At 44.2% G+C, this 27,171-nt stretch overlaps 2 protein-coding genes across 2 annotated transcripts in view; one reads left to right on the top strand and one right to left on the bottom strand.

Annotated features, from left to right (window-relative positions):
• The window catches only part of SYN2 (synapsin II), a 119,021-nt gene that overhangs the window by 63,463 nt on the left and 28,387 nt on the right, over positions 1-27,171 (top strand). The window contains exons 2-5 of the mRNA XM_005870131.2: positions 7,767-7,824; positions 9,531-9,622; positions 12,071-12,227; positions 17,084-17,173. Coding sequence (XP_005870193.1) covers positions 7,767-7,824; positions 9,531-9,622; positions 12,071-12,227; positions 17,084-17,173 — 397 coding nt within the window. The remainder of the gene's footprint in view (positions 1-7,766; positions 7,825-9,530; positions 9,623-12,070; positions 12,228-17,083; positions 17,174-27,171) is intronic.
• On the bottom strand, positions 18,901-26,324 carry TIMP4 (TIMP metallopeptidase inhibitor 4). Its single transcript, XM_005870043.2, has 5 exons — positions 25,537-26,324; positions 24,306-24,403; positions 23,753-23,867; positions 20,250-20,374; positions 18,901-19,591 (listed from the first exon to the last, which is right to left on the bottom strand). Exons 1-5 carry the CDS (start codon positions 25,673-25,675, stop codon positions 19,394-19,396), a joined length of 675 nt encoding a protein of 224 aa, XP_005870105.1. The 5' UTR covers positions 25,676-26,324; the 3' UTR covers positions 18,901-19,393.

The following is a 27,171-nucleotide window of genomic DNA, read 5'->3' as shown; positions in this document are numbered from 1 at the left end:
GTAGACATACACCTTTTAGAAGAAACCACTAATTTTCAGGCATGGTTTGTCAGCGCAGCAATTAAGCACCCGGAGGGATGTCACTGGGCCAGTGGAATCTGACTGTTCAATTGGCTGACTGCAGCGTGTCTGCAGTCCACATCTTGCCAGGGGGTGGCAGTAGATGCTCACAAATTTTCTTCAAGATCTGCAGCCCTGATTTTACCCTTTGCATGTAGGGTGGGAAATAGGTAGTCTCTACTATTTCTAGTTTATTTTCTGACTTCTTGATATCTGAAGATGCTTGGGAAAGAACAAGGCCTGAATTAGAGACAGTGAGAGCCAGAGACTAAGCACCTTGTTAAAGATAAATGTCCAAACCAGTGCTATGTATTTACTATGTGCTAGTTTCCAGAGCTCCTAGAAAGCCTTCTCCTCCCTAAGTGACTTCTAGAGACTGTAAATGCATTATTAGTGCCTTTATATTTTAGCTGGAGGTTTTGATCCTTGTGCAAACCTCAGCCATCTAGGGAGGATTTATACACTAGGCTGTTTTTAGGTCCTTTAGTTCCAGTTGGATGGAGATTGAGAACAAATTTTCATGTATGTAAGGATAGAGAAGAAAGAGCATCACACCCTGAATAAAGACATGCAAGAACACAGGAGAAGATGGCTGGGCCTGCAGAGGGAGACTCAATCCACTGAATCCTTACAGTGGTCTCTTCTGGTTTTCTATATTTGTCCAGCCCAAACCACATCACTCCTAAGATCTCCAGTCAATAAGCAAGCCCTGATTGTGAACTTACTAAGTACACAGCTCAGTGAAGGAGTTGGAAATTTTTAGATACAATGATTATATTTGTACAGGCTTTACTTAGCTCAGAGAATATAATCTGACAAAAGGAAATAATCAGTATTTAAAATTCAAAATGTTCTGGAAAATCCAGGGCTCACATGGTCCTTGCTTTGAAGCATTATTACATAATCTTAAAAGGTGGTATCAGATGATGATGCTATGAGCCAAATATGAGCAGACAATAAATGGGATGAAAGTTCAGAAGGAGAAGAAGCCATGTTGGCTGTGGTAAGTAAAACAGAAATAATACCTGGTATATAAATGTCTTGCATTTTGCTTATAGTACTTCATATTTGCATAGCATTTCAGAGTTTCCAACACTTTAATGTCGGTAATGCTCATCTGGCTTCATTAAGTTTTCATTACAACCTGTGACTCAGGTATTATTAAATGAGGGTGAATTACATAAAATACTTAGAATAGTGGTTAGCACATAGTGAATATTTGCTGTTATTAGTCTATTTTATGTATGAGGAAACTGAGGCTTAGAGGGGCATTTACTTACCCCAAATCACATACCTGACAAGTGGTGGAATTAAGCCTGAACTCAGCTTCCCTGGCTCCTGTTTCTAGACCTTTCTCCATTATCCCATGCATGTAGGAGGGGATATTTAAGCTGGGATTGCCTAGGTTGGGCCAACTTTGGAGGTGGCTTTAGCAGAGAAGTCTCTGAAATAATGCTCCTCAGCTTCACGAGCCTTTTTTGGCAGGTAGATGGGAATTGATGAGAGTATTCAGTGCCTTGAATAAGAAGAGTTAAATCTAGAAGCCTCTACTCATTTTAGCAATAAGGGGAGATGGTCCATCACGGAAGCTGCAAGCCATTAAACTCACATACATCCTCAGCTGCTAGGCTTGTTAAGAAAATGTCACAATAGGGGGAAATTGACAACACAGGCACCCGTAGGTATTTTTAGTCTGTGATTCAAGGATGTACATCTTGGGTTCTGTTTAGGACTGAGCACAAGGGGGTGAATTTGGATTGATTTGACAAGACTAGTAGTCAGAGAGTCCATACTGAGCACTTTTAATGGGCCCAGCTTATGGAAGGAACTATGTGTGTGTGCGTGTCATAGACTAATAACTTTTTCAAACTTTCAAACACTAGGCAGGTGCTATAATCTTTTTCTTGGTTTGGGGGCAGTATGGAACTATCAGTAAAAACTATAACTGTGTCTATTCATTGCACCAACAATTTTGCAATAAATTATTTCTTTTTAATGTACAACATGATGAGTATAGTTAATAATACTGTATGTATACTTGAAATTTGCTGAGTAGATTTTAAGTGTTCTCAACACACACACACACACACACACACACACACACACACACACACACAAATGGTAACTATGTTAGGTGATGGATTTGTTAACCTGATTGTGGTAATCCCATTTCACAAAGTATATGTATGTCAAATCATTATGGTATACACTTTATATATAATTTCATTTATCAATTATACTATAGTAAAGCTAGAAAAAATAAATTCTTTATCCTATGGATATATTTTTAAATGTAAGCCATTGTAACACTGTTATAGCACAAACAACCCAAAAAACTGGAGATCTAAATGCTTATCAATAAATATTGTTTAGATTACTGTAGGACCTTCAAGTGGAATTTCATACAACTGTTAAGAGAGAGGTCTATCAATATGTGATGAAAACATATCACTAAGATGTATTTTTTGCCCAGCCAGTGTGGCTCAGTGGTTGAGTGTTGACCTATGAACCAGGAGGTCATGGTTGGATTCCTGATCAGGGCATATGCCCAGGTTGCAGGCTCGATCCCCAGTGTGGAGCGTGCAGGAGGTAGCCAATCAAAGATTCTCTCATCATTGATGTTTCTATCTCTCCCTCTCCTTTCCTCTCTGAAATCAATAAAAATATATTTTTTAAAAAGATGTATTTTTAAGTGCAATAAAAATCAAAGTTCAAAAAAGAAGAGTTTATATAGTACTAGAGGCCCAGTGCATGAAATTTGTGCACTCCGGGGGTCGGGGGAGTGGTCCCTCAGCAGTCCCGGCCTGTGCCCTCTCACAGTCCGGGAGACTTCTGGGGATGTCTGACTGATGGCTTAGGCCCCCTCCTCCCCAGGAGGAGGGGGCCTAACTCGGCAGTCAGACATCCCACCACTGCTGCTGCGCTTGCCAGCTGTGAGCCGGCTCAGGGCTTCTGGCTGAGCAGTGCACTCCCACAGGGGGCAGCTCCTGCATTGAGCGTTTGTCTCCTGGTGGTCAGTGCACATCATAGTGACTGGTAGTTCCACCGTTCAGTCAATTTGCATATTAGCCTTTTATTATATAGGACAGTGATGGCGAACCTATGACACGCATGTCAGAAGTGACACGCGAACTCATTTTTTTGGTTGATTTTTCTTTGTTAAATGGCATTTAAATATATAAAATAAATATCAAAAATATGTCTTTGTTTTACTATGGTTGCAAATATCAAAAAATTTCTATATGTGACATGGCACCAGAGTTAAGTTAGGGTTTTTCAAAATGCTGACATGCCGAGCTCAAAAGGTTCACCATCACTGATATAGGATGATGCCATGTGCATATTGAAACATATATGTATACAGCTATATGCACACATTTCCTCCACAACGGAAGGATATGCTTGTACTGATAATGGGGAGTATGTGTGATGATAGAGGAATGGGGAAGGATAAACTTATTTTTTATTTTATCCTTTGATTTATTATTTGATTGACTTAATTGTATGACATATCATATACATATATATATATATATCCTATCTAATAAAGAGGGAATATGCTCATTGCCGTCATGCTGTTGTAAAGATGGCAGCGCCCACAACCAATAAGGAGGGAATATGCTAATTGACTGCCACACCCTCAAAGATGGCGGCACCCACAGCCACAAGATGGTGGCGCCCAGTCCCCTCAGCTCTGCCAGGGCAGCAGGCGTGCAGCAAGGCCAGGCCCGAGTGGGCCTGGCCACTCCACGTGCCTACTTCCGGAGTCCCCCAGTCCCCTCAGCCCCCCAGCCGCCCAGGGCCAGCCTGAGGCACAGGCAAGCCTCAGATGGCAGCTACTCAACCGACACCCAAGGCGAAGGCAAGCCCCAGATGTTGGCTGCCCGGCCACCTAGGGTCGGCCCGAGGTGCAGGCAAACCTTGGATGGCAGCTGCCCAGCCTCCCAGGGCTGCTCAAGGCTCAGGTAACCAGGGCCGGCCAAGGCTTGCTCTGCTGGCAGTGGCAGCAGCAGAGGTGTGATAGGGGCATCGCCTTCCCCTGATCGCTGGGTTGTCTCCTGCCCCTGAGGGCTCCCAGACTGTGAGAGGGGGCAGGCCGGGCTGAGGGACCCCCATCCCCCACCACTCCAGTGCATGAATTTTCATGCACCGGGCCTCTAGTATATAAATTTAAGCCATTTGCTCAAGATCACACAGCCAGGAGAGGGCAAAGCTTGGATTCCCACCCAGACTGTGAGCCAGAGCCCTGTGATCCAGAACTTTTCTGGATTCTAGCACATTGCCTCCTAACAGTGCTCTTAGGAAGTACTTCTGTCTCTTGCTTGTAAGCTACAAAATTTTTCACGAAAATACCTGGAATCAAAACATCCAAAGGCCATGAGCTAGGAAAATGTGCTCATTCTCCAGAAGAAGGTTTTGTGCCCCCATCCGCCTGCCATCTTGGATCCTTTTTTATAAAATTGTAGCTCAGCCAAGAGAGGTCAGTGACCTGGAGCCAGGAAATACAGACTAAGATTTCTAACAGGACAAATTACCTTAAGGAAAAGGCATTAACATAATTGGAGAGTTGGGGGTGGGGAGAAGGCATGAAAACAGTATCATTAGCCAACTTGGTCAATGGGCAGATGCAGGAAGTGGCAGATAAACCCAGCCAGAATCTATAAATAGACTTTAATATTAGTATTCAAAACCTATAAAATAAATTAGTGAATTAAAAAACGTTGGCACCTAGATATAAACTCTTAGTTCTAAATTTAACTCATGAATTTTTTGTGTGATTTGGGCATATTATTTAACTGCTCTGGGTTTCTGTTTCTCCACTGGTCAAATGGACAGCACTATCTGTCTTGGCTACTTCACAGAGTTGTAAGAAATAAATAAGGCAAGGAATGTACCTTGAAAATGCAAGGCATCCTACTGTTAATGCAAGGATAAGAAGTTACTGTTAATGTTTCTGAGACTTACCTCAGAGAAGAAGAGCTATTTTGAGATGGAAAATGGGAGAAAGCATCCAAAAAGCATTGCTGGTAACAAGGTAGCACACCTAACCAATACCAAAAAGGAACCCCATGGGTCATATTTTCTAGTTCCTCCCTTTTATAGTCATGGACAAAGACCTACAGAGTGCAAAAGCTTCAGAGCAATGATAGTGCCATGCATAGACTATTATTTAAACCAATAAGTAAGATGGAACAGTAGCCAAAGGGACAGGATATGCTATAGGTCCCTTGCCCAAGGGGCTTGCTGAACTATGAATGTTGAACAGGGTCCTGGAAGCAAACTGAGAAGCTAAGTAAGGAATTAGGGCAGAGGTGGAGGGATGGACTTCAGTGATTCAACTCCAGGATGGCTGAATGCCTCTGAGGAGCAATTTGAGGGTGGCCAGGGACTTGGATAGGACAAATGACAACTTCCTAGAACGGACTGTTCCAGAACCCAGAGAGGAAAGGAAATAGCTTGGCCTCGTCCTGGGTAGTTCACAGGAACCAGGGTAGGAAGTATTTGTAGTGGAACTACAACATCAAGTCCCTTTTGAACGGAAGAAGGAAATGGGGGAGGGGGGCATGCAATGCAGTACACATGACAAGTTAGTTTTTGTAATGGTGGGAGTGAAGATGGAAAGAATGAATCAACAGAGGGAGATAGTGCTATGCAGTGACAAGGTGACTGGACTCAGACTTGGGTGTGAATGCTTGCTCTGTCATTAACTTGCCCTATGACACTTTCCTCCTCTGAATCTTGATTTCCTCATCTCGAAAATAAAGACCTTTTCCCCTATCTCATGAGTTGTTAAGAGGATTAAATATGTTATTGAAAGCAAGTAATACACAGTTCCTAGAATGTGATGGCCAATATTTTAATATATTCCTTTATTTTGGAGAGGGACTTCTAGAAAATCTTCAGTGAAGCATGCTAATTTGAAATTTCAAGCACTGGGAAAGCAAGCCAACCTAGCTAACAGGTACAGTGTGGAAAGGCCCTTTTTACAAATAGAGAACCAGCCAAAGTAGACAGATAAGAAAAGCTTATGGCAGGGAGGACAGGTTAAGGATAAAGTAGGAATGGATATAAATATAAGCATAACACAATCTGTTTATCAGAGACTGTGAAGCCATTAATGCATTAATGTGAGGTTCCTCCAGATCCATGACAAAATGGAAGGTGAATAAATACTATATAACAGTTTGACTCATTTTCTTTCTTTTTAATTTTTAATTTATTAATTTTAGAAATAGAGGGAGGGAGAGAGAGAGAGGGGAACACTGATTTATTGTTTCACTTATTGATGCATTCATTGGTTGATTCTTGTGTGTGCCCTGACCAGGGATTGAACCCACAACCTTGGCGTACTAGGATGATGCTCTAACCAATTGAGCTAGCTGGCCAGGGCTTGACTCATTTTCTTGATTGCTCAGAAATACAGGATAGGTGTGTTCAATTATAGTAGCTTCACTCAGCATCCTTCTCTTTTTTTTTCTTTTTCTGGTAGCCTCACATTCTTTTTTGAAGTATGGTATGAAGAAGCAAAATAAGTTTCTTTAAAAGTAAACGTTCAAAGGTGGAAACCAAATAGAAAATCAGAGTGAAATGTCAGATGGGGGAAGATAAAGAAACTATAGAAGATTGACTTAGTCTTTACCAGGAACAATATTAGGGAAATTCCTACTTTTAGATTTCTTTGTTAGCCAAAAGACCTGAGATATAAAACTAGAGGCCCTGTGCACAGATTCGTGCACTGGTGGGGTCCCTCAGCCTGGTCCATGGGGATTGGGTGGAAACCAGCTCTCTGACATCCCCCGATGGGTCCGGGATGTCGGTGAAGCAGATTAGGGGCTGACAGTGCCCAGCAGCAACCTAACCCATGGCCAATTCCGTGAGGAATCGGGCTCCCTCCTCCCTCCTCTTTGGGTCAGGGGTGCAGCTGAAGAAGATTCAGGGCCAACAGTGCCCCAGCAGCAACCTAACCCAGGACTGATTCTGTGAGGAATCAGACTCCCTCCTCTACTGGTTGGAGCATCTGTCCCCTGGGGTCATTGTGCATCATAGCTACTGGTCAAATGGTCAAATGGTCACTTAAGCTTTTATATATATAGACTAGATGCCCAGTGCACAAAATTTGTGCATGGGTAGGGTCCTTAGCAGCTACCGGCTGCTGGCTGGGGCTTCTCTTCCCCCAGCTGCCTGCCACCGCCGCCGGCCAGGGTCTCCCTTCGCACCTGCCTTGGCCTGGCGCTGCCTGCTCACCTGCTCCACCATCCCGCCATGGTCCCGCTCTCATCGGGGCCTATTGGGGCTGGTAGTGCCTCCACTGATGCCGCTGCCAGCACCGTGTTGCCGACGCCTGCCATGTTCTGTGCTGCCCCCTGGTGGTCAGTGCATGTCTAACTCCTGGTTGGTTGAACTCCTGCCCATGGGGACAGTTTGCATATTAGCCTTTTATTATATAGGATTACAAAACCTGAGAGTGAAAAGTGCTTTGATTTATTTTATAGGTGGATAAGTTGAACATGTAAAGGAGGGGAAATGGTTTGCTTGAGGCTCTCAATTATGGTGATCCCATTGCAAAGTTAGGCTCTAACCCTAACCCACGACTGACTGTCATTCTGGGGTTCTGTCTGCTGTAGGCTCGTCTTTGGGATAATGAATTTCTGACCTCAAACACTTGTACAAAACTAATTTGTGTGTTTTTTTTTTTATTTTTCCAGGGCCAAGTGCTTTCGGGGCAAAAAAGTCCTTGGAGATTATGATATCAAAGTGGAACAGGTAATCAGCCTGAAGCCCAGAGCTGCATCTGTGTCATCATCAATCCCTCTTGGCATTCCAGAGTGAACCATCTAGTCCTGCTGAGTGGAAGACAGCATCCCTCGCTGGGTTTCAGGCTATCTCTTGAACCCCACCCTTTCCCCAGGGCTTTTCTTTTTCTTTTCTTTTTTAAAATATATTTTATTGATTTTTTACAGAGAGGAAGGGAGAGGGATAGAGAGCCAGAAACATCGATCAGCTGCCTCCTGCATGCCCCCTACTGGGGATGTGCCAGCAGCCAAGGTACATGCCCTTGACCGGAATCAAACCTGGGACCCTTGAGTCCACAGGCCAACGCTCTATCCACTGAGCCAAACCCGTTAGGGCCCAGGGCTTTTCTTTTAATGAGACATAGTCCTGAAGGCTGTATTTTTCAATTTTTCTGACTTTTTACCATGGTTCTGGTGTCCATAGAGAGGCAAATAGTGTGGCTCTTAGGGCCTTCATGTAGTGCAGGGTTCTCAGGCTGAGGAAAACCTTAGAGGAATGTCTTTCCAAATCACTGGCCACAGCTCCATGTTATTGGTGGCATGGTATTCCTGGGTAGGCACATGTTTGGCATTCAGGTGTGTGGCCTCCACTGGTGACTACTCTGGGCTTAAGACTATAATTCAGAGAGAACTTAGAAAAGAACACCTCCTTGTTTTAATGCAGTAAAGTCCCGAAAGGCTCATTTTCTATCTTTCTCTATTCTTTGCTTCATGATAAATAGAAATTAGATCCATTTGGGTAGAGAGGTGGGGGATATGCAATTTAAGCAATTTATGTATTTTCTATGTAATAATAGAAGTTACTCATTATTCCTTACACAGTGTGCTGTGGTTTACAGAGTACTTTCCTATCTATTATTGCATTGCATTCAGTTCTTAAAATAAGTTGTTACATAGACAGGGTTGATCAAAATTTTCCTTTTTTTAAATTCTCACCGAAGGATATGTATTCATTGACTTTTAGAGAGAGGGGAAGGAAGAGAGAGAGAGAGAGAGAGAGAAAATATTGATCAGTTGCCTCCTATACACTGAACAAGTGGGGATTGAATCCGCAACCTAGGTATGTGCCCTGGCCAGGAATTGAACCTGCAACCCTTTGGTGTATAGGATGATGCTCCAACCAACTGAGCCACCCAGCTAGGACAAAATTTTTTCCATTTTACACATGGGAGGAACTTTTCCTCCAGAGAATATAAGTAATTTGCCTAATGTCGTACACAGCTAGTTGGGAGTAGAGCAGAACTAAAACCCAGTTGCCTAATCTAAAACCTAGTGCTTTTATGTTGAAACTGATAAAGGGCACATTTGCCCTGGTTCACATTCCTGCTCTCAGAGAGGCAGCACAAAGGATGCTGGGAGTCTGAAGACCTGAGTTTTGCTTCTTCACTGCCAACAATACGTTTTTTGTTTTGTTTTTGTCTAGGAAAGTTACTTAACTGCTCTTTATCTCTGTTCCTCCTGCCTCATAGAGTTGCTATGAGTTAAATGAGATCAGTTTGTGAAAGTGCTTTGAAAATTGTAAATAAAATGTTTGGTGATGAGGATGTTATTGCTGCTGCTATGTGGGGGATTTGGCAAAGTTAGGACTGTGGACTTATTCCTCTACTGTTATTATTATTTACTTTTTACCATAGTAAAAAACACATAACCTTCTTAATCCCTACTGTTACTTTCCAGGCAGAATTTTCAGAGCTCAACCTGGTGGCCCATGCAGATGGGACCTGTGCTGTGGATATGCAGGTACTCCGGAATGGCACAAAGGTTGTCCGGTAAGGTCCTTTCTCTCCTCGGGGTTACTGTCACTGTCTCCAGAATTACCTTCTCTGGCTTGCAGAGGCAGTTTCAAAATCAAGTGTTGGAGTGGGATAATATTACTATGTATAGTGTGTAGAACTTAATGATGTGTGCTGTGCAGAAGTGGTACAGGAAGTCAGAGGAAACCAGCTCCTGCCTCAGGGAGCTCTTAGTCCAATGGTAGAGAAAGCTTCATGGACTAAGAGCTTACTTAGAGGTAACTGGATTCCTGTTAGAGGGATTCCAGGACTCCAGCCCCACTTCAACCAGTACAGCCATGTGCTTTTATCTCTGCATATATTTTCCCTGGAAATCAGGACTCTATTGCTTAAAAATAAAGTTTGAAAACCTCTGATCTAGTTCAGCCTCTTATTTTACATTGATTTGCTTAGATTGACTCAGTGAGTTGTTAGCAGAGCCCTGTGTTCTATGTGCATTCTCTTAACTCCAAGTCCTGTGTTATTTCTATATTCCTCATCCCTGGGAACTCATAACTCTAATAAGAAAGCCTAGAGTCAGAAGGGACATTATGGGTGGAAGAAAAATATCAATTACAGAGCACTTATATGCCAGGTAGTGCAATGGGCACTCATAGATGTGATCAAACATAATACAACATTTCTGTGAGGGAGGTGATGAGAATTCCAGATTGGGGAAATGATTTCAACAGTATTATTCTTACCCAGGGCTCGATGTGGCTTCCGGTTTTCAGATGTGTGAGTCTTGCTCCAGGAAGAGTCTTCACTTCACTCTCTTCCCTATACCAATCTGCAGTACCCTGACACTGATGCCTCCAGTGTCCAATAGGAACTGGGTCAGTGACAGGACAGGCAAAACTCAGGTGTCTGGAACCTAACAACAGGAAATGTGAGCTTGTCCATCCTGAGTTCATTTATCCTGGAGACTAAGGAGGACAGAAAAAGAGAGAGATGTCTGTCCATACGGGAGTGAGATTGGGGAGATCCTACAAGAGAGATAATAATGGATTTCTCAAGCTACAGGTAGAGTGAGTCATAGGGGTGCATGCACACAAGCAGGTAGTTACAGGTGCCGGGAGGGATCTGGCAAGAATAAGGCAGGCCCTTCCAGGTACCAGTATAGGATCTCAAGAGCTGGCCACAAATCTAGAGCTCAATTCCTATAACTGGGGTTTAAGATTTGATCTTAGGTACAGCTGAAGCCAGTTTCCCAGAATTGGGGCACTAGGAGGTCAGAGCAGCTCCAGCACTTGATGCTAAGTCTCCTGAGTGACGGAGGAGGGCTCCTTCCATCCCCACTTTAAAAGATTGATCTTTGTGCCTGGGTGGGGCTGTAGTTGTAGGGGGAGGTTGGATAGGTGCCTGGGCAGAGAACCAGGTAGATCATTGCATATGGTGTGAAATTGCTGAGTCCTAGAGCCTTGAGGGTGGAAGCTGCCACGGAATTGAATTTCTGAGAAGATGAGGTTCCTCAGGAGTAAGGGCATGAACATAGGGGCCTAGTCCTGTAGAGCAGCTGTGGTTAAGAGCTTTTCTGGCTAGAGGTGAAATGCAGGGAGCCTTCCCATGCATGGGAACATTCTGTACTCTCAGTGTTTCCTGTAGCTGTTGCTCAACCTCAGTTCTGCAAAAAATATTTGTACCTCTCCCTAGTGTCCGCTTTGGAAGAATAACATTGGGAAGTCTGGCATCTGGTTTCAGCCAGCTTGGACCCTTGCTCTCCTGGGGGCCTGATGAGGGCATTGCCTATTTTAAGGAGCAGCTTTATTGACTCAAAACAGGACAGTGTCTGCTGGGACCCCCTTGGAACACCAATTCTGGAGCCACAAGGAGCTTCAACTTTTATACTACCCCATAGTGATAGGGAAAATTCTTGTTCATTTAAGGTGTGAGGATCTAAAAGTGTTTCTTTCCTCCTGAGGGCATGTGTACCTTATAAAAAGGCAGTGCTTAACCGAGAGGAATAAGGGAATTTTAGAAATATGTTTCTCAGCCCTAGCCGGTTTGGTTTAGTGTTTAAAGGGTTGGCCTGCGGACTGAAGGGTCATGGGTTCGATTCCAGTCAAGGGCACATACTTTGGTTGCAGGCTTGGTCACTGGCCCTGGTTGGGCGCGTGCGGGAGGCAACCATTCAATGTGTCTCTCTCACATCGATGTTTCTCTCTCTCTGTCTCTTCCCCTCCTTTCCACTCTCTCTAAAAATCAATGGGGAAAAAAAATATCCTTGGGCGAGGATTAACAACAACAAAAGGAATATGTTTCTCTTCGAGATATGCCGTAATACCTCATTTTTAGTCCATAAAGAATAATAATAATAAAATAAAGGACTTGGACCAGGTGGCCCCTAAGACCCCTTCTCTGTCTTGGGCTTTGGAAATGGGAGACAAGGTGATGTACAACCTGAGGTGCTGGTTAATGGCAAACTTGCCTCTACATTTTTACCAGGTCCTTCCGGCCAGATTTTGTGCTCATCCGGCAGCATGCATTTGGCATGGCGGAGAATGAGGACTTCCGCCACCTGATCATTGGCATGCAGTATGCAGGCCTCCCCAGCATCAACTCACTTGAATCCATTTACAACTTCTGTGACAAGCCATGGGTGGTAAGTGAGGTTCCCTTCCCTCTAGGTAAAAGGGTAGGATCCAGGTCCTATATCTCCCAGTCCCCCAGGAGGGACCACTGGTAAACAAGATGCAGTACTTACCAGTTGAAAGGATATGGGAAGAGCTTCAGCTGGAACATGGGAAGGATAGGCTCTCACAAGAAAACATTATCATCATGGGCTGGGGCACCTTAGCTGCATGTGGACCTTTGGCCTTACAACAAAGTCACACCAAGATTCTGTGCAGAAGCCCTTACAAGTCTGTAAACTCTGCCCTCAGCCATAGGATACAACGATAAAAATAACTGTTTCTGCCTTTGAATGGTCTAACCATTGGAAAGGTCTGAGGCCAATGGGGATCAAGAGGATGGTCCATCTCAAAGGGGTGTTAGTGACAGTCTTACCAAGTGTTTTAACAACCTCAAAATCAGATTTATCTATAAATATATGAATCAGATGTCAGTGCCCTTAGGGATAATCAAATCTCTGCCCTTCATGTAGATATATGAAAATTAAAAAAGGAAAGTAAGGAGTGTAAAACCACTTACTATATGGTGCCAAATTCTGAGATTTTCCTATTTTAATTTTATTTAATCTTCACAATAACCTTACAAGGAAGATATTATTATCATTATTATCACTTTTTATAGAGAAATGAGACCCAGAGAAGATTAAGTTACTTACCAAAGTTATAGAGCCAGGATTTCTCTAGATTGCACTACCATACACATAAATTAAGTTAGCATGTGAGGAAGAAGCTAGTGTTCTCTTCTTTGGCCAGTCTGGAAATCTAGGAGGCAGTGGAAATTTCTGAGCAGAGAGAAAGAGTGAGGCTAGGAGGGAGAGTGACCTATGATGGCTACTGGGATGCTCTGGCCTCCCCTCTGATAGCTGGGGCAACCCAGCTCCTATAACTCTGCTACTCCAGGCAGGCCCTCTCAGAAGGAAATACCCGCCCCTAATCACATTCTTTTCTTATTGTTTTTCAAAAATCAAATTTCAGTTTTCACACACTAGCCTGCTGAGAGTCAAGGCACTGGTGGCTGATTTTGAAGTTCCTGAACCCCAAGCCTCTCCACCACTCAGGGAGCTGGAGGGGATGTTTTAACCAAATAGATCCATTGCCTCTGCTCTTGATCTTTTTTTTTTTCTTTCACACCTGAACTCACAGTTTTCCTGTTCCCTTGGAAGCCAGCAAGATCTGACAGTATAAGAGAAAAAGCAATGAATGAGGAGTCAAAAGATCTGGGAGCTGTTGTGGTTGAGGAGGGAGGTTGGGTTCCCAACCTCTACTTGTTCAGCCTTTCCCTCTGTGTGGCCTGTGGCATCTGGAATCCTAGTGTTATGGGAACAGGCTAAAAGAGTTGTGTGCTTTGAGTGTGTTGCTATTTGCAGAAGAGCACATATGAGGCCTTCACCAAACTTCTTTTCTGAGGTCCTCCCCTTTCTACTTAGTCATGTGCCCTTCCTTACTGCACATATGCCCTAGTCCTTCCCCCATCCCTTCAATACCTATTCGAATTTGGCTCCCTCATAGTCACACAGGGTGAGTCTGCTATTATTAACTTTTTCTGGGTGATTTCACTAATCAGCCTTCTGACTAAACATCTCTCTATGCTATGTGTTGTTTTTTTGTTTTTTGTTTTTGTTTTGTCAACTAGCAATAATAGTAGTACCTGCCACCAGTTTGCTAGCCTGGGTTGTTACAATCTCCTACTATTTGGGGTATCTTATAAAAGCTGGTTCCCTGCTTTATGTTTCAAAACTGTGCCAGAGGCCAGGGAGGGGAGAATCAGAGAGCCTGTGCCTAGGGCTTTGCCCCTCCAGGGATCAGGATATGGTGAGGGTTCACATTCTTACCCATTCACAATCCCAGCACATTGCTTTTGGCATTGCATGAGAACAGCAGGGCTTCCTGGCTAGACACCAAGTTCTCCCTTCATTCTTACTCAGCAGCTACCATACTAATGGCATTTTATATATTGTCCTCTGCCTGTTAATGGGAGTGGACAAATTTGGTGACTGTGAGGGGAGGGGTCCCTCTAAGATGTGGCTTTGGTTCATATTTTCTTAAATTTCTTTATTGTGGGTATCCTTGGTGTGAGGCCTTAGTTGGTTGGAAAACGTCCTACCTTACATCACTGTGTTTCTGAGCACATCTGCTATCTCATAAATTGGTCAGGGCAGGCACACTTGGATTTTGGAAATAGAAGCGGTCTTATCAATGAAAGTAGCATTCCAGAGAAAGCAAGAACATCTCCATACCATATTACTACACATGTATCTGAAATTCCTGTCACACTTTTTAGGTTTTTTAGAGACAGATGCACTAGGGTTGAATTAAATGTTTTATTTCCAGGAGGGATGATGGCAAATTATTAAATTCAGACTGATCTTGAAGTCCCATTTCTTCCAAAAAGTCTTTCCTGATTCATTGGTTAAGTGGTTTCAATGAACATTATCTTCGTATTTGTTGCCAATATCACGATTCATTGGTTAAGTGGTTTCAATGAACATTATCTTCCTATTGCCAATATCACCCCAGGTCCCAAATCCATTCTTTTGTCTATAGATAGAGGAAATAACCCTTATCGAATATTACATTTGTTTAATTGGTGACTGTGTGCTTGTGACTTAATCTAAGGTTCCAAGAAGGCAGGGGTTAGATGCCAAGCCCAGTACCTTGAGCAGACAGGACTACTGGAGATAAGGTTGAGAAGGGTAGGGTGAGCTACCAGGGACCCAACTAATGCCTGGGAACTGGCTACCATTTTAGTCTTGGCTGTCCCAGGACTCTGGGAGTGTGCCGTGGGCCTTTCTGGCATCAGTGTGGTGCCTGTGTAACTCTCCCACATGTTGGGAAGATAGGGACCCACATGCCTTTGTGCTTTGCCAGGGCGTGGGCTGCAGCAGGACAGAGGTTGTTAAGCAGAGCTGGCTGGGGATGCTGAAGGGCCTTGGGAGCTCAGGCAGAGCAGGAGTCTAGCCAGATTGAGACTTAAAGATCAGATCAGGTGGTGGAGAGAATCAGAGAGGGCAGGAAAGGTATGAAGCATTGGTCTGGATAGTCAAAGCCAGTTGAAGAACCATAGAGTGGTGAGAACAGCAAGGTGCAATGAAGAATGCAGTGGGGAAGAAGAGACCTGGCAGCCTCAATTCCAGGCATGGTCTGGGAGCCAAGGCTTTCCTTCGCTTCTCTAGGTTCAGTCTCCTCACCTGTAAAATGAGATGTTTAGTCCAGAGCTCTCTAAAGTCTCTTTCAGTAATAACCTCCTAGGGGCTTGCGCATCTGTGAATCATGCTTTCAGTCCTGGTGGATGTTTAGAGATCTAGAGTCACCAACCAATCACTAAGGAAGTGATGCAGAAATTTCAACATTTTCCAGCATTTCAAAAACAGTAACAAAATTCTCTTTTCCCGCAAAAGGACCACAAGAGATGATCACTTAAACTGCAGTTTGATGATGGAGTTTGGGAGGAAATATAATAAAGGATGTTATTTGTGGTAAAAAGTTTGAGGAACTGATCAAGTTCATTTCTCTCATTTTGTATATAAAGAAAATGAGGCCTGGAGAGGAGAAATCATTTGCCAAAGGACACCTAGCAAGTTAGAGGCAGAACAAGAATCAGAAGACTCCAGTTTTCTAATAACCCAGTTCTGAGCTTTTATTACTTCAGCCTCTTTCCCCCCAGGCTCATGTGCCAACATTCCTTATAGAGAACAGGATCTAAGCTTTGGAAAAATGTTCTAGCTTTCCTTTCTCTGATAAATAGAAGGCAGGTTTGATCTGGCAACTTTTCCTTCTAGCAGTTCCAGAAATTGGGGCTTAGACTGTGAAGTAACCCAGTAGCACTAAAGGAAGGATGCTGGATTACCCCTGCTGCCAGAGTACTGGGGATAGGTGTGTGGGGTGTGTGTGAATGGATTGAGTAGGGAAGTAACCTGTGTTTCCTGTGTGAAGAGCATGGTTTCTGCAGAGACTGAAAGGCAGCTACTTGGAGGAATAGAAAGAGTTATGAATTGAGAATAAAGGGACCTAACTATGAATCTGGCTCAACCATGTGACCTTGGGGAAATGATTTGACTGGGTCTCAGCTTCTTCACTTATAAAATTGTGGGGGAGGGGAGCAGAGGATGCTAGATATTTGCCAAAGGCCTTTCAACCCTGACACTGTAAGTATGCATACTTCACCTCTTCCTCATGGAGCTGTTCTGGTTTCTCATAGGTGAAGGGGCTAGTTGAGTTCAGTTCTTAGATGAGTAGTAAGTCCCACAAAGACTGAGTCTGCCTATCCTATATACCAGAACCATCAAAATCTTCCTGAAGAACAGCTTCATTCATTATCCCCCTGCTCAAACTCTGATTACTTCATACTACCTATAAGGAAAAGATACTGTTTCTTTGCCTGGCATTTAAACTTCCAAGACTTGGCCCATGTTACCTATCCAGCTTCATCACTTGCCATTTCTAGAGATGCAGGTGTTTAGAATTAGAGAACCAAATTTCAATCTCAGCTTCACCTCTTTGCAGCTCTGTGACTTTAGGCAACTTTTGTACCCTCTCTGAGTGTTATGTGTAAAATGAAGATGATAAAGTACCCAGTTCCTCATTTTAATATGAGGCTTCAATGAAATATTAAAATTGAGTAGGTACTGAATGAATGTTAGCTCACTCTCTCATTTTCTCAGTTAAAGAATATGTTCCTTGAGAATGGGAATTGTACACCTCTTTTATATCCTCAGAGCACAAATTCCTCAACAGAGCAAATGCTCAATAAATATTTTTTGATAGATTGCTGTTTTGTCTGTTCTATAAGTTGTCTAGATAAGCTGAAACATTTGTTTCTCTTTTACAGTTTGCCCAGCTGGTGGCCATCTACAAGACATTGGGAGGAGAAAAGTTCCCACTAATTGAGCAGACATACTACCCCAACCACAAAGAGATGGTAGGTGATCAGGTGGGGACTTTAGTCTCTGTTACTTCCACTCTGAACTTATTCACATTATAACTGTGGGGCTCTGAAGAGGGTTTTAGTATCTTAACCCCAGTTGGAGCTGAACTGCAGACCTGCTTTGTGAGGCCAGAGTGGCTGTATTTTAGCTTATAGTCCCTTGTCTCTAAAATCTGGAGACAGAATAGGGAAGAGCAGAAACAAGGCATTTTATCAAGCTGAGAAAATAACAAACCTATGGATCAGTAATCAAAAGATCCCACTCTTTGGACTCTAGCCCTGGCCCTGCCACATGTCACTGGACTAGTTAAATTTAAACCTATGGATCAGTAATCAAAAGATCCCACTCTTTGGATCTGGCCCTGCCACATGTCACTGGACTAGTTAAATTTACTCACTTTGTGTCACTTTCCCAACTGGAAAGTCAAATGGGCATAATTGTTCCTAACCAGGATCTCGAATTTGGTACAAAATTTAAGTAATAGCCTTCTGGGAAAATGTGAAGCATCCCTCAGATGTCAGGTGTTATTCCTGCTATTATTACCAAGGCCTTTCATTCCCTTGGCTTTGTCAAGATTGTGAGAAAACTGGGTTAACATTATGCCTTCTCTGAGGCCATCCTAGGATATCAGAAGGGGCAGAGAGATGGCATGGTTGATTGGTTTTTCCTCCATGGAGAGCTGGAGCTCGCTCCCTCTTCTTCCCCTCTATCTCCACACCTTCTGCCCCAGGCCTGCATGGTCAGTTGGTGATCATGCTTAACTCACCAATGGAGACTCTCTGCCATAGCATTCCACTTGTACTCTGGGACAGAGATTATGTTTGTTACCCTCTTACTCCCTTCTCAAAAAGGAACTACATTTGTACCATTTCTGTGAACCAAGAGCCTTCTTCTGGCATATTGTGCATGGCCTTGCTTCTCATCAAACAACATATAGAAAACAAATAACAACAACCTTGAGCCTTGAATAGAACTACCTCCTTAGAGGTAGAGCTTCCCAGGGAGAGGCTCTGGAACTTTAAGCTCTTGTCCTTAATAAATCCTTGAGACCAACATCAGGGCTTAAGAGATCTATGCTTGGAGTTCTCAGGGAGTCCAATACACAGTGGTAAGGGGACTGAGTTGAAGGAAGCATGGGGACCAAAGCTGGATTTTTCTTGCTGTAATATTTAGCAGGGCTAACCACAAAAATTTTTTTGAAAAAATTGCAAAGTATATTGTCTAATCTACCATCCTTTTCCCCCAAGAGCCCCTGTGTTATTTCTCTCTTGTTCTCTATCCTGAAATTTGCCCTCCAAAGAAGACCTCCTGAGATCTCTCTGAGGTGTTAAAATCTAAAGGAGAATTTCAACTCTAGGCTTTTCTGGCTTAAAAAAAAATTTTGAAGTAGGGATGAAGACATTAGTAATCTAGTAGAGAAGGACTTTCTAAAAGAAACATAAAAGAAGACTTATGGACATCAGGTGAAGGTATTAATGGTAGTTAACCTGCAGAGATAATACCTAAGTCTATTCTTATCCAAAGAGGTGTGCTAGGGGGCCAGACCCTCTGCCAGGAATGGGACAGAGGAGATTACAGCGTGTAGTGGGAGGTTAGGCCATTGTAGGTCTCATATTGAGTGATTCTATGCCCTTGTAAGTCACTTCCCCAAACAAATGAAAGTGTAAGAGAGGAACAAGATGAGCTGAGATTGGAGTAGAGGATACACAGCCATACTATATTGGTCTTTTCATTCTTCCAAATCAGCCTGTTTACGATACTGTCAACCTGTCTTCTGGTGTTGTACATCAGATAGCTACACTATCTCAAATGAATAGCATTCACCATTTCTTCACTATTAGATCAATTAAGGTAAGAGAAAATACATTTTCCTAGAGAGAAAAGGGAATAGTTCTGGCCAGAACTATTTTGATTCTAATCCAGAATCAAAACTTTCAGTAACAGGTATTGGCTAGAATAAAAAGGTTTGGGAGGCAGGAAAGAAGGGCTGAGGGCAGGATACTTTCCCTAGCCTTTGACATGTTTGGGCTGGGGTTTCAGACACAAGCTGTAACATACCCTAGCCCTGTTCTAACACTAGCCAGACTGTCCACTTGGTACTTCCCCTTGGCTGGCAGCAATGAGGCAAGTGGTGATAGCCAGAGCTTTGTAGAGAGGAAGAACTGGCTTGGTCTTCAGAACTCCTGAAGGAATGTGGTGGTCATTGTTCTTTACTAGGGCTGGATTATGTCAACAAACTCCTTCCTGAGGGGTAGGCGTCCCTGGTACCAGCTGCAGGTGCCATCAACATGCTTCATGCAGACATAATGCCGGGCCTGGTACCCATAGAGTTTCCGTTCCAACAGCCAGTCTGTCCAGAGGCACTCGTTGGGGGCCGAGATGGTACAGGGCACTGTATAGCAGGTGGTGACCTAGAGTCATAACAACACAACATCAAAGTGAGTAGGGTGTCATTTTTCTACAATTTTTTTTCAGATTCATATACATCCTTACAACCTAGCTCAAATGCCCTAGCCTTATGAAGTCCTTCTTAGTCTCTAAAATTCCCCAAGTTTTCCTTCCCCATGGTTTCCCACATAGTTTTGCCTCTCTAATGGCATTTCTGGAGTCAGACAAACCTGAGGGTCCTTACTGTACCACTGACCTTGAGCAAATTACTTTCTAGAGCATTCATTTCTTTAAAATGGAAATCTTAATTATTCATACATTTGTTATAAAGACTACATTAAAATATTTAAAATAAATTGACCATTAGAGGGCCTGATAAAGAGTAATTTCTGTTAAAATGGTAGCTATACTATTTCAGTTTGCCTTATATGATGCCACCTTCCTTGCCAAAATGTTAAGTACTTTGAGATCAGGGACTATGGATCATCTTGCTTTCCCATCTCTAACTTTATACAGTACCTGATCCATGGCATATCTCAAGTATACTATAGTAAATGAATAAATGCATGCATGAAGGAAGAAGTACCATCAGCAGGTGCCATTAAAGGTGAGACTGAAAGGCTCAAGACCCTCCCCCCACCAACCCCCCACCAAAGACCTTAGAAATGGACATCCTCTTACTTGGCAGCCACAGTTCAGATGGTAGTGGTGATTCAGACTTTCTTTTTGCAAAAAGGATAGATTCTCCCAGGGCTCAATGTAGTTGCACAGATGGATGAAGACTTTTCCATCATTGAGGACCTGACCTACAAAGGGAGATAGAGGAGAACCTAGCATGAGGAATATGTTTGTGAAACTCCAGAAGCCTGGATCCTTGAAGAGCCCAGAATTGCAGCCTCTTTAATGTGTGTGTTTTTTGGTTTTGTTTTGTGTGTTTTTTTTTGGTGGCAGTGGTGACATAAGACTCAATTAAGGGACCAAAAATATCTCTATAATCTTTATATCAGAGATTATGTTTATACAAAGGAGAGTTGTGGGATAAAGGCCTTTTCCTTTAGTGTGATGCAGAGAAAACATGGGCTATAAAGGGAGATTCTTAGTGAAACCCCTTTCTTTTCTGTCATTTACTAGATGTGTGACCTTAAGAAAGTCATGTAACTTCTCAACTGGGAGATGAGAATGATAAGGTTATTGTCAGGATTAAATGAGAGAATATTTGGTAAAGCTTCTGGCACAGTAGTAGGCCCATAGAAGATGCTCAATAAATAACAGGGCCCTTCCCCTTTCCAACCCTTCCCAATATCTACATAGGCCAGTCTTCTGCTCCATTGATACCTATATTGGTATGTCTTTCTCCTTCTCTATGGGAAAGTGCCCCTTCTTTACTTATTAAATGGTTTCCTATCTTCCAAAGACCCTTTTCAGTACAACCTCATCCTCAAAGCCATCCCTGACCATGCTAGCTCACATCTCTTAGAACTTTAGTCATTCATTTACTTACTGAGCAACTACTAGACCTGGTACCATGAATGCAGAAATAAATATGGTAGGATCTTTGATCTCAAGGAGCTTAAAAACAAGTAGGTCAGACAGATAAATAGGCAAAAATTACACTGTTATCTATACTAATAAAAGCCTAGGTGGTCCTTGCGCCCTTGCGCAACACTCTCACATCATCACAAGATGGCCACCCCACGTCATCACAAGATGGCCGCCACAAGATGGCCGGCAGGGGAGGGCAGTTGTGGGCAATCAGGCCAGCAGGGGAGGGCAGTTGGGGGCCATCAGGCTGGCAGGGGAAGACAGTTGGGGGCCATCGGGCTGGCAGGGGAGGGTAGTTGGGGGCCATAGGGCCAGCAGGGGAGGGCAGTTGGGGGCTATCAGGCTGGCAGGGGAGGGCAATTGGGAGCGATCGCACCAGCAGGGAAGCAGTTAAGCATCAATCAGACCAGTAGGGGAGCGGTTAAGGGGCGATCAGGCTGGCAGGTAGAAGTGGTTAGGGGCAATCAGGCAGGGAGGCAGGGGAGCGGTTAGGAGCCAGCAGTCTTGGATTGTGAGAGGGATGTTTGACTGCTGGTTTAGGCCCAATGCGGGATTGGGCCTAAAGAGGCAGTCAGACATCCCCCAAGGGGGCCCAAATCTTTTATATAAATACTAGAGGCCCGGTACATGAAATTTGTGCACTGGAGAGGGTGCAGGCTGGGCTAAGGGACACCCCTCCAGTGTACGAATTTCGTGCACCAGGCCTCTAGTGTTTATATAAAAGATGCAGTATAAGAACAAAGGAAATCACAATTATCTCTGTCTGTGGAAGGGGCAGGGGGCAAGGAAGCTGTCTAAGAGAAGATGATGCTCCTGTTGGGCTTTGAAAGGATGGTTAGTAGTTTACCTGCCAGACAAGTTGGGGGAAAGACTTCTGGACATTGGGACTTTCTGTACAAGGTGGAGGGGCACAGCCCAGCAGAATACCTTCTATAACTGCAAGTAGTTTAGTTTGGCTCTGGGGAAAATGAGGGGCTGGAAACTCAGTGATAAGTGGCAGGAGACAAAACTGGAGAGGTCAGCAGTGTTACGGTCACAAAGGACTTTCACCATTAGGCAAAAGAGTTTGTGACTTCTCTTGAAGAGCATGGACATCTCTGATGACTTTTCACTAGACCTGTGTTTTGCCATTTATTTTCATCCTTGGTTAGATTTGACCTCCTTGAGGGCAGAAAGCATGCCTCCTGCTTTGACTGATGCACCACAGTGCCTAGCAGTGGGCTAAGCACACAGAAGGTAGGTACTTAGGAAGGAAGGAATGGCCTCATCTGCTAGTCCTGGGATGTGGAGGGCTCAGTGGCATGCTCTGCCTCTGCCTCTCTCATCCAGAGGCTCCCAGATCAGCACAATTCCACATTCTTAGAGCTGGGGAGCCCCTGCCAGTGTGTCCTTCAATGCTTATGAGTTCTCAAGAGTCAAGTTTGGACTATGAGCTCTTTGAGGACTATGACTTGTGACTGAGTCTCCACTCTCCTGTCCAAGGCCTGGCAGCAAGTAGGTGGTCATTCATTGCTGAGTGGGTGGACAGATAGTGGAATTTCTCCTTATCTGCTGTGTTTTTCTTTTCCTTGCCTTTCTAAGCATTTTTCATCCTTCAGGGCTAATTTAGATCTCACTTACACAATGAAGCTTCCCTAACTGTTTATAAGCACATAAATACCTTCTTCCTGAACTACAAAATACTATAGTATAGCATTCACTCACTTATAGAGTCATAGTTTTATGTGGTTCTTGAATTGTTCTATCTCAACCAATTCAGCATGGAGTTTACCTGCCAGACAAGTTGGGGAAAAGACTTCTGAACATTGGGACTATCCTGTGCAAAGGTGGAGGGGCACAGTCCAGCTGAATACCTTCTATAATTGCAAGTAGTTATACCTGGGCCCAAGTTCGTGGAAACAGAACCATGTTAGACTCAAGGCTCCTGTTAGAGTTTGTGCTTTACTCTACCCGCTAATAGGGCCTGGGGTGTGAGTTAGCCACACAGACTCACTATGACTCAGGAGTATGATCCAGTGTGGCTGTCTAAAGCTAATGCCATCAGAGGCTACAGTAACTATAATGTGTGTGTTGAGGGAGAGGGGATCGCACACACAATTTTCCTTTACTATGTGAAATTAAGACCTTTCCTGTAGTGTTGTGTCCAGCTCATTGTCCTGTACTATGACAGGAAAGGGACAGGGACAATATCTCATTGGAGAAGATGGCCAGCAGACCTGAAGTTAGAGTGCTTGCATCTATTGTCCTCAGGCCTCTGATGCATCATCATAGAGCAGAGGGCAGAGCTGAATCCACAAAGAGCAGTTTCAGAGGGGCAGACTTGGGCTCAAGATACCAAAAATCTTATGCCAATTAAAACTGTTTAAAAATGGAACCAGCTACCCTAGGCTGTGAGAGCAACCTGTTCCTAAAATAGTGAAACAGTGGCCAAGGTCACTGTAATGAGGATTCTTGCATTGAAAGGGAGGTAACCAAGGCCCCTCCTGATTCAGAGGTTGCCTCTTAGTAAGTAACACAGCTCTGTTTTATACCCAAGAATGTGTTACCTGCTCAGCTTGCTGCCCAAGGGCAGCCCTGGCTCCTCCTTGGCTGCCTTCCTTAGGACAGAGACTATTGGGGCCACTTGCTGCTCTTTAACTTACCAGTCAAGAGATACTGCTTCTGGCTGTTTGCTTCTAGTTTCACACCACAGAGGGAGGAATCAAAAGGTGTATAGATATACTGAATATCCTTGACTTTCTCAAACCCTTTAAACATCTGAAAGACAATTACAAAAAAGCAGTATTATATTAGGTCAATGAGTGAACTTTATATTTTAACAGGGAAAATTTCTCATTTCTCAGTCTAAAGAAATTAAGCAAATGTCTAGTTCAGGATTTGATGCACACAGATGGCCTAACTGGGTCATTTCTCTTTTTTAAAAAACCTTGGTTTATTCCAGTGAGAGGGGAGGTACCTCCAGAAGCCCCATGCACAGGCAGCTATAGAACTAGAGGGACATTGAGGGTCTGTCCTGCACTGTCATTCAGATTCTGTGGGCCCTATTCCCAAAATGTCATCCACTTCCACTTTAGCATCAACATCCAGGATCACTGAGCCAGATTGCCTGACCTATAAGCACCACCCTTCCCAAAACACACACCCTAACCCTCCCAAAAGCCCAGAAGGTAAAAGTGCTATCCTGTCCCCATGTACCTTTATCTGTTTGATTTCATACCGGATCATTTTTTGAGTGTCAGCAGGATCTGCACTGGCAGGAATTACCTTCTCACTGGAGATCTTGGCCCGGATCACTGCATAGGAAGCAAAAGAGGGAACCTTCAGCAACCTGTGGGGGTAATTTGGGATCTGGATGGCCTGGGGCCCCTGGAGAATTTTGTAGGAGAATTCTGGATTGTGAGGAGGAGGATATGAGAGAGTGGGGACCTGGAAACTCCTGTGCAGGCAGGCCTATTAGGTCCTACAGTCTCTACACTTTACTTGCTAGTTTTGAGTCTAGCTCATAGACCAGGGACTGGGGGTGGGCATCAGGATAGAGGAGGGAGAAGGAGCCCATTGAGGGTAGGTCAGTGTGGTCATCTATTGATGTAGCCCAAGGCCTAAAACAGAGCCTGCCCAGAGTTTTGGTATCTTGAGCCCAAATGTTTATTGAATTAATAAATGATCTGACCCTGCACAGAGGTAGCTCATCTTTTGCCATTTGGTAATTAATCAAAAACTGTTCATGAAGTTCTTCCTCTGTGCCTGGCCTAACACTAGGTACCAGGTCATAGATGTGATTAAGACAGGGTCCTCTATCCTGCAGAACTCTTGGTCTAGTGGAGAACACATTTGCAAACAATAGCACAGCATAGTAGAAGCACAAAAATGTTAAAAATGCCATAGTAGCACCAAGGAGTCAGGAAGGCTTCAGAGAAAAGGGGATACCTGAGTGAGACTTTGAAGAATGAATAGGTGTTTGCCAGGAATTTAAGGATGGGGGGAAGGGCATTCCAGGCAGAGGGAAGAGAAAGGGTAAAAGATGTATATTGGTGTGAGTGTATGATGGCTCAGTTATATGTAGGCTTGGACACAGGGAGGTTTATAAGGAAAGCCCAACCTCCTGGCGCTGGCTTTCCCCTCCCCCCATCCAGTAGTTCAGAATAATCACAGGATAGTTCCAGTGACTTGTTCAATGACAGTAGGCAGGGGTGAGGGGGCCGCTATGGAGGCCCCTTACACAGTCTTAATTTCCTTACAAGTCAGCCAAGCTCTGCCCCTGCAAGGTTGCTATGGTGCCGGCCTTGCCCATCAACCCCAACCGGAGGCAGCTGGTGCAGGATTTGAGCTCCTCCCATTCCCTCCAGACTACAGGTCTACAGCAATGCCCCGTACTAATCACACACAACCACCCCCAGCTGTGTACCTCCCAGGCCTCCGGACTCACCAAGCGCGGAGTGGCAGACATGCTGCTGGGGGTGCGAGGGGGCGCAGCTGCACGCCTCGCCCAGCCCTGGCGGCCGCAGCAATGCCAGCAGCCGCAGCAACAGCGCCCAGCTCGACACGGTCTGGAGGCTCCGGGGCATGACACTGCAGAACCCCAACTAAGCCTGTGGGGTCTGTCGGATCAAACAGACTCTCCAGGGCACTTTCAGAACGTCTCGCGCCCCTCGCCCTAGGCTTTATGAGGTGGACCTAGGGCCAATCCCGCCCTGTGGGCTCCGCCCGCCTTTGGCTGTAAGCCACCCGCAGCTACAGGACCCACGGCCCTCCTGACTGGCAGCCTCAATAAAATGAAGAGGGAAGCCAGGAGAAGCCCTTAGCTTCCATTTCCGTGCCTGAGCAATTAAGCCTCCTAGAAGTGGAGGGAAGGCACTGGGAGAGGGGATGGTGTAACGGCAAAAAGAAAGCACAACAAAGACAAATGCAAGAGGCAGAAGACCAAGCGACTGTGATTCAGGCAGAAAGAACAAGAGTGAGGAGAGGCACAAACAGAAAGAGTGAGACAGGCAGAGTCATCGAGAGGCAGACAGAATTACAACAGGCAAAAGACAGTGACAGAGAAGGACGAACCCCTTGCTGAGCTGCACACTGGGAATGAGACAAGCTTCTCAGGGCTTCTTTCAGCTGCAGGAAGTGTTTTCAATGCCCTATTTAGGAGGCTCCAAAGCAACAGTAAACAGTAATGGAATAAGACAGAGAAAGTTGGGGTGTGTGTGTGTGTATGTGTGTGTCTTGGCTCTGTCGGCTGGGGGGTGGGGAGAGATGTCAGAGAAAGCAGCCAGTGCTTTAGAAACCCTTTCCCATACCCAGAGCTTCAGACTGCAGATGGCCGAGGACAGTGCATTTGGTGTGAGCTCAAAGCAGAGTATCTCATTACCTAGCATAAACCTGGGACCTCAAAGCCTCTTCAGATAGTAGCCTACTGATTCCTATCTCATGTTGCTACTCACTGGAGAGACCATGTCTTATACAAGGTGGGGGCAAAGGTAGGTTTGGAGAGTAGTTCTTTTAAGTTTTTATTATTTGTCTGTTAAAATACAACTACCTCAAAGTAGCATTTACCCTCATAAGGATCTCTTTCAAATTACAAACATGTTGACTTTTTATGTCAGCTCTCTTCCAAACCCCAAGCTGGGCAGAAAAAACATACTAGGCCAGTGATGGCGAACCTTTTGAGCTCGGCGTGTCAGCATTTTGAAAAACCCTAACTTAACTCTGGTGCCGTGTCACATATAGAAATTTTTTTATATTTGCAACCATAATAAAACAAAGATTTATATTTTTGATATTTATTTTATATATTTAAATGCCATTTAACAAAGAAATCAACCAAAAAAATGAGTTCGCGTGTCACCTCTGACACGCGTGTCATAGGTTCGCCATCACTGTACTAGACTGTTTGTTGGTTGAGCTTGGGGTGTTGGTGAGCAATGAAGAGACTGTGAAATGTGGAGAAAAGATAGGTTCAGTATAGGAAAGCTAGATGTTTGAGCGGGAGGGGAGGATACTACGAGGGACATGACAAAAGGGACATTAGATTCCAAAGATATATTCCTTTTGTAATTATCGTTTACTAGGG

The sequence above is a fragment of the Myotis brandtii genome, unplaced genomic scaffold (genome assembly GCF_000412655.1).
Source record: "Myotis brandtii unplaced genomic scaffold, ASM41265v1 scaffold312, whole genome shotgun sequence".
Classification (NCBI taxonomy): Eukaryota; Metazoa; Chordata; class Mammalia; order Chiroptera; family Vespertilionidae; genus Myotis; species Myotis brandtii.
The sequence above is the reverse complement of the archived record's forward strand: the minus strand, read 5'-3'. Positions and strand labels throughout refer to the sequence as shown.

Bases quoted from the DNA above. Each gene is read 5' to 3' on its own strand.
- TIMP4 (XM_005870043.2), bottom strand. From the start codon at position 25,675: ATGCCCCGGAGCCTCCAGACCGTGTCGAGCTGGGCGCTGTTGCTGCGG. The intron at 24,404-25,536 runs GTGAGTCCGGAG...CTTCCTATGCAG, and splicing joins TGTCTGCCACTCCGCGCTTG to TGATCCGGGCCAAGATCTCC. The intron at 20,375-23,752 runs GTAAGTTAAAGA...CTCCCTTTGTAG, and splicing joins GAAGCAGTATCTCTTGACTG to GTCAGGTCCTCAATGATGGA.